This window comes from Oncorhynchus clarkii, chromosome 13 (assembly GCF_045791955.1).
Source record: "Oncorhynchus clarkii lewisi isolate Uvic-CL-2024 chromosome 13, UVic_Ocla_1.0, whole genome shotgun sequence".
Classification (NCBI taxonomy): Eukaryota; Metazoa; Chordata; class Actinopteri; order Salmoniformes; family Salmonidae; genus Oncorhynchus; species Oncorhynchus clarkii.
In genome coordinates this window covers 22669374-22680311 of record NC_092159.1, presented here as the reverse complement: position 1 = coordinate 22680311, position 10938 = coordinate 22669374, and the positions used below count along the sequence as shown (strand labels likewise).

Here is a 10938-nt window from a genome sequence, read left to right as displayed (position 1 = left end):
TAAAAAATCCTACAATGTGATTTTCTGGTTTTTTTTCTAATTTTGTCTGTCATAGTTGAAGTGTACCTATGATGAAAATTACAGGCCTCTCTCATCTTTTTAAGTGGGAGAAATTGCACAATAAGTGGCTGACTAAATACTTTTTTGCCCCACTGTACGTAAGCTATTAAGATGGCGCTGACAGGTAGGGCAGCCGTGCTTCTAGCTTCCACAAACAGTTTGCTACACCCGCAATAACGTATATAACCAATAAAAATGTATTTGAAATAGGTTGTAACTAGGGCCCAATGGTTATAACACATGGACAGTAAGTCCTTCTATCTGTAACTATGATTCAATTAAGAAAAAGTGCCAATTTGTAAGTCCTGCTTACTGGATTAAGTCTCTTGCAGTAAATTTCCCACAACAACCAAACTAAAGCCTTATTGACTGATTACCATTCTGTAAAGTTAGAGGTATGCATCGTATGACTGGCCGATTAATTTGCCTATTTGTAATTCAAACGCCTTATCAATGTTATTTTCAAAAGCCCAGTCATGACACTTGACCCCCTCTTGGCCCGATGCCTAGCATTGGCTTCTATGTCCTATTTACGAGACGGTTCTCGCCCTTCTGTGGTGCGTGACCAGTGGCTGTCATGCATCTTGAATGGTGAGCATCTGGGAACTGGAGGGGTCAAGTTCAAAAGTGGGGGGGACGAGTGTGTCTAATAGGCTGTGGGTGAAAACAGAAGCTGTGGTTATTGCTACAGTCATGGCTGGCGATATGAGCTGCGTCCAGTGCTTGTGACAGGATGGTTGAAGGGACCCAACTCCGGGGGTCACTCATCATCCAGTTCTAGAACTTGACCTGTCAGGTGACAGAACCTAAAATAGCCCTGCACAGAGTATATAGAGGTCTATACGCAGGCCTTGGATTTCAGAACAGGACTTGCCCCGCTGTCTGAAACATACAGGACACTGCACCACGAGAGCCATTGACAAAAGAAGAAAGGCTTTTTTGAAGGACATGTCTTAATTCAATTTCACTGCCTTTTGGTTTATAATTTTACTGCTGAAAAAGAAATGCAGATTTTCATCTGAAGTTTTTATCTTTGAACAAGACTTAACTTTCTTAAGGATGAAGTACTACCAGGACCCAGTCTGCCAGTCCAGAGGTATCAAGGCTTATGGCCCCAAAGAGTCCAGCAGCTCTTCTTGCGCCCACTCTTCTCCACAGATCAAACCAGTCCGCAGCGTCCACTTCCCCAACGACATCGTGTTCCAGGACTACATCCGGCAGGGCGAGCTGGACAGGATCAGACTCTTTATCAGAAAGAGGAGGGTCAGCCTGGAAACCATCTACCATTCTGGTGAGTCACCATGAAATCAAAACAAAAATGAAACCATTTTAATCCATTCAAGAGCTGGAAGCATCAGAAGTATCTTCATGTTCTGGTTCGATTTCAACTGGGCTTAACAGTTCCAAAGAAGTGCTAATTTGTAATCCCTCCAGTATTGGTGCAATGACTTGTCTCTGTAGCACGTGCAGTAATGGAGTAATGCCTCGGTATAAACTGTTCATTGAGTGTTCCCTTCAATGTCCCTACAATTAACCTGTACTGATGCTATTTGCCATCCATTCCTATCGACCGCTCTGCAGGTATGGCAGCGATCCATGAGGCCGTCCTCTCTGGGAACCTGGAGTGTGTGAAGCTGCTGGTGAAGCACGGAGCAGATGTCCACCAGAGAGACCAGGAGGGCTGGACACCTCTCCACATGGCCTGCAGCGACGGATTCCCTGACATTGCCAAGTGAGTCAACGCTCCTAGCATACCCACAACATCTACAGTCACTAGCTTTAGTTTTTTTTATCCACACACATTAAGCGAGGTCAGTGGTCTCTCGCACAAGTGGGACTTCAGCCGATGTACTATTAACATCAACTTGAAGCCTTGAATGCTCTGACTAACTCGTATTTATGCTGCTGGCCATGTCAATGCAGCATCCCTGCAGTTCAGGAATTCAATGCACTTCAGGATAGGTGAAGATTCTGTTTTTTACGTCACTGGGACACAGCTCACACCGCCGGTTTACAGTGTCAAGTGCTTGCAAGCAAGACAAACCAAAACACGCATTGGCTGAATTTTGAGTAGCCCTCGTACGCTAATAGCAGTAGGTTACACGGAGGATCCGCCACATTCCTCTGAAGAGTCTCACGTTTAACTATCTGTGCGTGGCACATACCATTTGGATACTTTCTTCACTGGCTGAATGCTTTTTTTCTGCTTCTCCCACTAGGTACCTGCTTTCTATTGGCGCTGACCCTCGGGCGGAAAACGAGTATGGGGAGACACCTGCCGATCTCATCGACTCAGAGGTCACGGGGGTTCGAGAGCTGAAGGGGCTGCTTGGGGTGGAGGACGACTGAGCTCTCCTCCTCATCGAACTTTAAAACTCCACTGAATCTTCAGTCTCCTTCCTCGCCCAGGCCTCCCGGTTGACCCTCGACAATGGAATTAAATGGACAGATCGGTAGAACATTGTCATTCTGTGCCCTCCCTCCCTTGTAGAGGTCCTGGAGACATATATCTGGTCTGGTGGGAGGAAGGCGGCCTGCCAACAGTAGATGGTTGCCTTTGAGAGTGAACTGAACTATTGCTGGAAAGGGGCTCCTTCAGGCAATCTCAGCAGGCATCGCTTTGTAATGCTGTTTGCAGGTGCAGAAGTTAGCTTTTGTACTTTTTTCATACAGGGTGAACGCAGCACGGAAATGAATTAGATAGCAGTCTGGTAATGAGCTTTTTGAAGTACTTTATATAGTTGATGTGTGAAAGCTTTTTTTGGAAGTTGTGAAACATGGATCTGTCGTTGTCCTCTGACTCATAGGGCCATTCTGAAATGGGGCCTACTGCCCACCGCAGTAAACCAATGTGATAGGTCAACTCTACCTACTGACAGCGTTTATAGTTCAAGATTTGTCATTTACATCATACAACTTTTACATTTGAAAAACGAAGACTACATATGTACCACATGAATATGTACATTGCACTTTACCTCTATACATTTGCAAACACCACTGGAATGGCTAATTGTGTGTTTACAATTGCTTTTACAATCATAACTGAAACTGTGTGCAATCAATTGTGGTTACACCGCTTTGAAAATAATTGCCTTTTATACATTTTTTTCATTAAAATAGTTTCATATTAAAACAACTTAGTGGTGATCTATTCGTCTTTATAAACTACTGGTATAAGAACTTGACAAAACTGTTTGAAGGGAAAGAAAAGGTATTCTTTTGACTTTCATTTCAAACTACAGTAACCAATCTTGGTTCCAATTAACCTTGGTGGACTAAGAAGCACTTCTAACATTGAAGCAAGGAACAGTTCCCGGTAGGCCGGCTCCGGCCGGGGATCAAGTTAATGATTGTTAATTGGACTAGCTCTCTGCAGGAAGGTGATTATCCATGCCTCTGCACAATGAGTACTGTACAGTATTGGCTGAGGTGCTGGTTTCTGATGGATTTAGAGAGACAAGTAGAATTTAGGAAAGGGCGGCTGAGAAAATCAAAGGCCAAGTCAGGGTTGTGCTTTAGCCACAAGAAAATACCCCATCAGTATTAAGAGTGGAAGCATCAAACTATCATACCCCTAATGTATTAGTGGACTGTATGTAGCTCATCCGGTAGTGGTTTGAGAGAAGTTGCTATGTACCTCAGGTGGGGCTCTACTTTTGGTTTGTTCTGCGTGGTCTTGACCGTCAAAACAATAGAGCATATACACAGTGAACAAAACATAAGGAACACCTTACTCATATTGAGTTGCAACCCCTTTCGCCCTCATAAATGCCTACATTTGTCAGGCATGGACTCTACAAGGTGTCAAGTGTTCCACAGGGATGCTGGCCTTCAAAAAATGTAAGTGCTTTTGAATGGGGTAGTAGGTGCCAGGCGCACTGGTTTGTGTGTAAAGAATTGCAACGCTGCTGAGTTTTTCATGCTTAACAGTTTCCCGTGTTTATCAAGAATGGTCCACCACCCAAAGGACATCTAGCCAACGTGACACGACTGTGGGAAGCATTAGAGTCGAAGACTTACATTTTTGGTCTTGCCCATTCACCCTCAAATGGCACACACACACACAATCCATATGTCATTTGTCTCAAGGCTTCATCTACACTGATTGAAATGGATTTAACAAGTGACATCAGTAAGGGATCATAGCTGTCACCTGGTCAGTCTGTCATGGAAAGAGCAGGTGTTCCTAATGTTTTGTACACAGTAAATCTCAGGGGCTATTGATACCAATTCAATGAATTTGCATTGATGAATCATTAGTCAGCTTGTTAAAGAGGAGAATTACTCTCATACAATGTAAGTAACCGAGTTTGAGAAAACCACTATATAAATTATCAGTACAGTAGCAGGTCAAGATTAAATCCTAATCACATTTATTCACACACCCCTCCACATAATACAAACAATGACAGCCTCAGAGAAAAAAAACAAAGTAGCTGGAAATGTACAACAAAAACAGAAGCATATGTATTCCGAAACACTAGAATCCTCTGATTGTGACGCATCAGTCTCTTTGAAAGGCATTCGAGTGACGTTCTCCTGATGAGCTCATTCTTTGAACTTCCACTCCTGCCGACACATGGGGCACTGCTGCTGGACCTGCTGGGAGTTGAGCCATTTGAGGATGCAGTGCATGTGGAAGCAGTGGGAGCACTGGCCCCAGACCAATGGGCAGTCATCTCCAGGAACCTTACCTGGAAAGTAGACATTACGTTGCTGAAAAGTCTCCCCTCAAGAGAGAGGATAAGTGTCCATATAGTCACAATGTTGAACACGCCATGATATCAAAAAGAACAATTGATGCATGACTGTCAAGATATGAATGTATCAATAGACATACAGTGCATTCAGAAAGTATTCAGACCCCTTGACTTTTTCCACATTTTGTTACATTACAGCCTTATTCTAAAAGGTATTATTTAGATTTTTTTTTTCTTAATCAATACCACAATACCACATAATGACAAAGCAAAAACAGGTTATACATTTTTGCTAATTTATACAAAATTAAATGAAGTATCACAACATAACTATTCAGACCCTTTACTCAGTACTTTGTTGAAGCACTTTTGGCGGTGATTACAGCCCTGAGTCTTCTTGGGTATGACACTACAAGCTTGGCACACCTGTATTTGGAGAGTTTCTCCCATTCTTCTCTGCAGATCCTCTCAAGCTCTGTCAGGTTGGCTGGGGTGCACAGTTATTTTCAGGTTTCTCCAGAGATGTTCGATCGGGATCAAGTCTGGGTTCTGGCTGGGCCACTCAAGGACATTCAGACACTTGTCCCGAAGCCACTCCTGCGTTGCCTTGGCTGTGTGCGTAGTAATGTTGTCCTGTTGGAAGGTGAACCTTCACCCCAGTCTGAGGTCCTGAGCACTCTGGAGCAGGTTTTCATCAAGGATCTCTATCTACTTTGCTACGTTCATCTTTGCCTCAATCCTGACTAGTCTCCCAGTGCCTGCCGCTGAAAAACATCCCCAGTGTATGAATATGCCAGCACCATGCTTCCCCGTAGTGCCAGGTTTCCTCCAGATGTGACGCTTGACATTCAGGACAAAGAGTTCAATCTTGGTTTCATCATACCGGAGAATCTTGTTTCCATGGTCAGAGTCCTTTAGGTGCCTTTGTGCAAACTCCAAGAGGGCTGTCATGTGCCTTTTACTGAGGAGTGGCTCCCGTCTGGCCACTCTACCATAAAGGCCCGATTGGTGGAATGCTGCAGACAGTTGTCCATCTGGAAGGTTCTCCTATCGCCACAGAAGAACTCTAGAGCTCTGTCAGAGTGACCATCGGTTTCTTGGTCACCTCCTTGACCATGGCCCTTTTCTCCCGATTGCTCAGTTTGGCCGGGCGGCCAACTCTAGGAAGAGTCTTGGTGGTTCCAAACTTCTTCCATTTAAGAATGGTGGAGGCCACTTTGTTCTTGGGGATCTTCAATGCTGCAGACATTTTTTGGGACCCTTCCCCTGATCTGTGCCTAGACACAATCCTGTCTCAGCGCTCTACCGACAATTCCCTCTACCTCATGGCTTGGTTTTTAGCTCTGACATGCGCACAACTGTGGGACCTTATATAGACAGGTGTGTGCCTTTCCAATTCATGTCCAATCAATTGAATTTATGGACACCTGAGCTCAATTTCGAGTCTCATAGCAAAGGGTCTGAATACCTGTTTTCACTTTGTCAATATCGGGTATTGTGTGTACATTACTGGGGATTTTTAAAATGTTTTTATCCATTTTAGAATAAGGCTGTAAAGTAACAAAATGTGGAAAAAGTAATGGAGACTGGAAACTTTCCGAATGCACTGTACATGCACTAAGAAGCATATCGAGTTTGTGCATACACTCATTTCAGGGAGTTAGTAACATGTTGATGAGACGTGGAATAACTCAGTAGTAAGTTAGTAAACAGCGTTATATAGAAACTCACAGTCTGGGCAGCAGCCATTAAAAGACATCCTGCAGATCCCACAGTTCTCATCATTGGCCATCCACAGCCAGGATGCCACGCCGTTCCACTGCTTGATTTTAACCTTCATCTCCCGTGAACCTGATGGGCACACGTTGTATGAATGTTCAAAGTGGCTAGCCTAGCTAACTACTAACGTTAGACCTCTTCACGTTAGCTTAGTAGCTAGCTACCGTTATAGTAACCAGCTGTGCACAGTAGTTTAATTTCATGTTTGCTCGTCTAGAAAGCTGGTGCAACACATGATGTTACTTCGCTGTTGACATTTGGAATAACTTGCTTTTAAGTAACATGGCAAATGTATTAAGATTTAAAAATGAAGACAAAACATTTCCTGAGAGTTCCCGATGTAACGGATGTGAAACGGCTAGCTTAGTTAGCGTGGGCGCTAAATAGCGTTTCAACCAGTGACGTCACTTGCTCTGAGACCTTGAAGTAGTAGTTCCCCTTGCTCTGCAAGGGCCGCGGCTTTTGTGGAGCGATGGGTAACGATGCTTCGGTATGGGCGAGGGGACGGTTTAAATTTATACTGTTACACCGACACATTTAACGTTACATCCTCGAATCGGGGGAAAACATCACCACCCATGCCCGTGGAGGATAAAGAGGTACAACACTGCCATCCAGAGCGATGTTTATTTAACTAGGCAACAAATTAAGAACAAATTATTATTTACAATGACGGCCTAACCCGGAGGACGCTAGGCCAATTGTGCGCCGCCCTATGGAACTCCCAATCACTGCCGGTTGTGATACAGCCTGGAATCGAACCAGGGTATGTAGTGTCTCGTCTTTTCCTTTGATTTATTTACATTTGAGAACGAATTGAAATGGAAAAATCTAACAAATATTGTCAAAAATAAATATATGGTGGTCTCTTTTGACTGTGTACACTGCCCCCCCAACCAGAAAGGTACCTTTATGATTGCAATGCTGGATAGAGGCACAATACAGCAGCAGAGAGGACGTTGGTCGTGAAAGACGCGCTAAATCGAACGGAAATGGTAGTGAGAATGCATTTACGTCACTTCCTACAATTATTTTTAAGCCCACTAACGTCACTCAAACTTTAGCTATTCGCCATTGATTAGCACGAGAGAACGCGGCTAGATTTTGCTACCAAAAACGTAATTATTAAAGTTAATTTTCCAATTATTTGGTGTTCTCTAACACGACAAGTGCCACCATGGCTGATAAGATGGATATGTCTTTGGATGACATTATTCAACAAAGTAAGAAAGGTGGAGGTGGCCGCGGAAATCGAGGAGGCCGCAGCCGAGGATCAACGGGTCGAGGTGGGAGTGGAGGGCGACCCAGTGGCGCTGTCTCTGGAGGCCGGACAGGCGGATCCGGGCCCATGAGGAGTCGACAGAACTTCAGCGGAGACAGAAGCGACAGCAGACCCACGCCATACAGCAGGGTAGGAACACGGAGGATCACAGAAAAAGGAGGAATGGCAGAGGCGACGACGACGAATGTTAAATAATTTAGCTGATCTTGTTAAATGTGCTGCGACACGTACGAGGTAGTTCGCAAGGTTGCTGATGGATGTGGAATTATCATCGGGGAGTGCGCTATAGGGCACAACCCAAGGAAGAAACCACTGTTCAGAAACGTTTTTTAATTTGATAATGACGTACAAAGTCGTGTGTGGCTTCAGGTCAAACAGTTGCTAGCCAGCACTATTGAATGTTACTCGCCATGTCCTAAGTTTCTGGGAGGGAACGCTAACTAGTAACTAGTTAGGTAACGTTAACGTGGTTGTTCATACTCGTTGGCCACTTCAAAACGGAGCTGATCCGCAAAGCTAACTAGCTAACACTTGTTTGTGTAGTTTGAATGCGACCTGGCCCAGATATTCACCTTTGGTCTGCAAGACGTGTACCTCGTGTTTTTTTTTTGGTAGTCCACAACTTCTTAATCCTATTTGTCGACTGGTGCATTATTGGCCATACATTAAGTTCCAGATTTGTCAAATTATCAAGAATTGGGACTGTTAACGCAACGAAGCTAACAAAATGGCGACTCTCAAAATGGATGTTCTGTCAACTGGGCCACCATTCCTGTGCCACATTAGTTTTTTTTTCTTTGTTTCATATTTTGACCCAGACTGCAAAGCACAACACCCCAAGGAACTTTATTGAACTTTCCATGGTCGGTTAAGGGAAATGACTTTCACACGTTTTGAAGGAAGGATTTTTCTTTGGATGGACTTTTTCGTCATTTGGAGTTGAAGCAGAATCTGGATGCTGTCCTTGCCATCGAGATCAAGTCAGTTTTTTGTTGTTGCCTACACTGCCATTCTAATTACCTACACCACCTTCAAACCACCTGTAGGGCAGGAGCCATTTTGAGTTGGAAGTCCTGCCATCTATCCTACTAGCTTAGTTTTGGTTCTTATATTCATTTAATTGTTTTTATTAAGTAATATGTATACTGTTACTCTGACCATGAATCCACCATAGATCATTGTCTAAATGGTAGTGATGAAGCAAGATTCCCCTGCCTGCCTAAGCAACTGACTCAAATGTGCTCAGTCTGATCAGCAGGAGCAGGGGAACCAGAAGTCAGCAGCTGCATTTTTTTTCATTCTACCTTTACAGCCCAGAGAGCTTCCGGACAAATGGCAACACGACATGTTCGAAGGTGGCTTTGGCGGTAATGCTGGTGGTGGCGGGGGAGCAGGCGGTGGTGGTGTAGAGACTGGCGGCAAGCTCCTTGTCTCAAACCTTGACTTCGGTGTCTCTGACGCTGATATCCAGGTAATTTCTACAGTCAATCGAATACAAAGATGTCGGCCTTTTCACCAAACCGTTGACGTTAAACATGAATTCTACCGACCATGTTCCCTTATTGTGTGTTTTTTTCAGGAGTTGTTTGTGGAATTTGGTACATTGAAGAAAGCGGCTGTGCACTATGACCGGTCTGGCCGCAGCCAGGGAACCGCCGACGTCCACTTTGAGAGGAGGGCTGATGCACTCAAAGCCATGAAACAGTACAACAATGTACCACTCGATGGTGAGCTTTAATTTGAGTTAGTTGATTGATATTATTTTGAAGTTATTTTGTCATAAAATGTGGCCATTGATTAACGCTCCTGAACAACGATGCCTAATCTTATTTTCCCTTTGCTCACAGGCCGCGCCATGAGCATTCAGCACGTCACATCACAAATCAGAGACGATAACCAGAGACGACCTTCACAGAGGTATGTGATTCTATAAGCTTTCTTTTATCTTGTCACGTATGATAGTTTTTTTTAATGATTTTTAAATAAATCTGGTGAATCCCAGTAGTTCATTGATTATCTTTGAATCTGTTTGCAGTTCAAACGGAGGCGGTGGTGGATTCAACAGAGACCGAATCGGACGCCCCAATTTCTCAGAAAGGCGGGGAGGCGGAGACAGGCGGGGAGGCAGAGGCCCCAGGGGCAGGGGTAGAGGCGGACGTGGTGGTGGAGGCAAACCGCAGCAGTTGTCTGCTGAAGAGCTGGATGCCCAGTTGGATGCTTACAATGCCAAGGTAATAATTGCATGAAAGTGAATAATTTATATTCCTGTAATGTAAGGGGCTTTATCTTTGTAGGTAGAATATGGTCCTAATTTCAACTTGTTTTTAATTGCAGATGGAGACCAGTTAGAATTCTCAGAAGCACTCATTTGAATCCCTCACGTCATCCCTACCCATCTTCGTCCTGTCAGATCTGAAGCTTGTTGACTTTGACCTGAGAAATGGACCAGATCTTTTACATTTACTGTTCTTCGGCATCATTTTAATGTGTGGATGGATCTGGCTTTTCTCCCTTTTTAATATTATGAACACTTTTTGTACCATTATTTTTGGGATGATTGTAGGTTTTTGAGGGGGAGTTTTTTTGTTGCCCTTTGCCTCCCCTTCTCCTTGTGCATAGTTGTAATAAACCTACAAAACAAATTGTTCCAGTGCATCTGCCTCTTGTTGAAGTTCTGTAGGACACTAAGTGCTGGTTTCCCACACATTAAGTTTAGTCATGGTGTGAAGCTGTTTCGGTGTAAATTCTCTTAAGAGCTTACATTAGTCCTGGACTAGGCTTTGTGTCCAGGAAACCGCCCCTACACGCCAGAGGCACTTTAAGGTCAATATGGCATCTGCGTTGGCCATGTAACATTTATGGTGATATAGCCTCTTCAGAAGTCAGGGCATACATACTAGCCCTTTGTGGCACAGAGCTGTTGTGAAGTGAGTTTGTTTATACAGGCCCTCAACTACTGTCAACCAATCATGTCAATGAGGAGCTATATGGAGCCTTCAGCATTGTTACAAAATGTAAGGCACATGGTGGTGTGGTATGGAGCTCAATTGTGCCTCTGGAAGCTCCAATAAAATCACACCATCCATGTGATGCTTCTGACCACATTTTCACATC

General features: G+C 44.1%; 3 protein-coding genes across 5 annotated transcripts; 2 read left to right on the top strand and 1 right to left on the bottom strand.

Moving 5' to 3' along the window:
* The first annotated feature begins 914 nt into the window (after positions 1-914).
* On the top strand, positions 915-3199 carry LOC139424644 (protein phosphatase 1 regulatory subunit 27-like). Its single transcript, XM_071176670.1, has 3 exons — positions 915-1351; positions 1642-1792; positions 2280-3199. The coding sequence occupies exons 1-3, from the start codon at positions 1120-1122 to the stop codon at positions 2407-2409; spliced, it is 513 nt and encodes a 170-aa protein (XP_071032771.1). The 5' UTR covers positions 915-1119; the 3' UTR covers positions 2410-3199.
* A 1216-nt stretch (positions 3200-4415) lies between these two features.
* Positions 4416-7549, bottom strand: LOC139424645 (anaphase-promoting complex subunit 11). 3 transcript variants are annotated; one of them, XM_071176671.1, is made up of 3 exons: positions 7451-7549; positions 6495-6614; positions 4416-4757 (listed from the first exon to the last, which is right to left on the bottom strand). In XM_071176671.1, exons 2-3 carry the CDS (start codon positions 6601-6603, stop codon positions 4612-4614), a joined length of 255 nt encoding a protein of 84 aa, XP_071032772.1. In that variant the 5' UTR covers positions 6604-6614; positions 7451-7549; the 3' UTR covers positions 4416-4611. The 3 variants fall into 3 exon arrangements, with proteins under 3 accessions (XP_071032772.1, XP_071032774.1, XP_071032775.1); XM_071176673.1 differs by lacking the exon at positions 7451-7549 and adding an exon at positions 7211-7408; XM_071176674.1 differs by lacking the exon at positions 7451-7549 and adding an exon at positions 7225-7248.
* A 15-nt stretch (positions 7550-7564) lies between these two features.
* LOC139424643 (THO complex subunit 4-like) lies at positions 7565-10466 on the top strand. The gene is made up of 6 exons (XM_071176669.1): positions 7565-7953; positions 9137-9295; positions 9404-9551; positions 9672-9741; positions 9860-10055; positions 10159-10466. The coding sequence occupies exons 1-6, from the start codon at positions 7720-7722 to the stop codon at positions 10171-10173; spliced, it is 822 nt and encodes a 273-aa protein (XP_071032770.1). The 5' UTR covers positions 7565-7719; the 3' UTR covers positions 10174-10466.
* Positions 10467-10938: the final 472 nt, after the last annotated feature.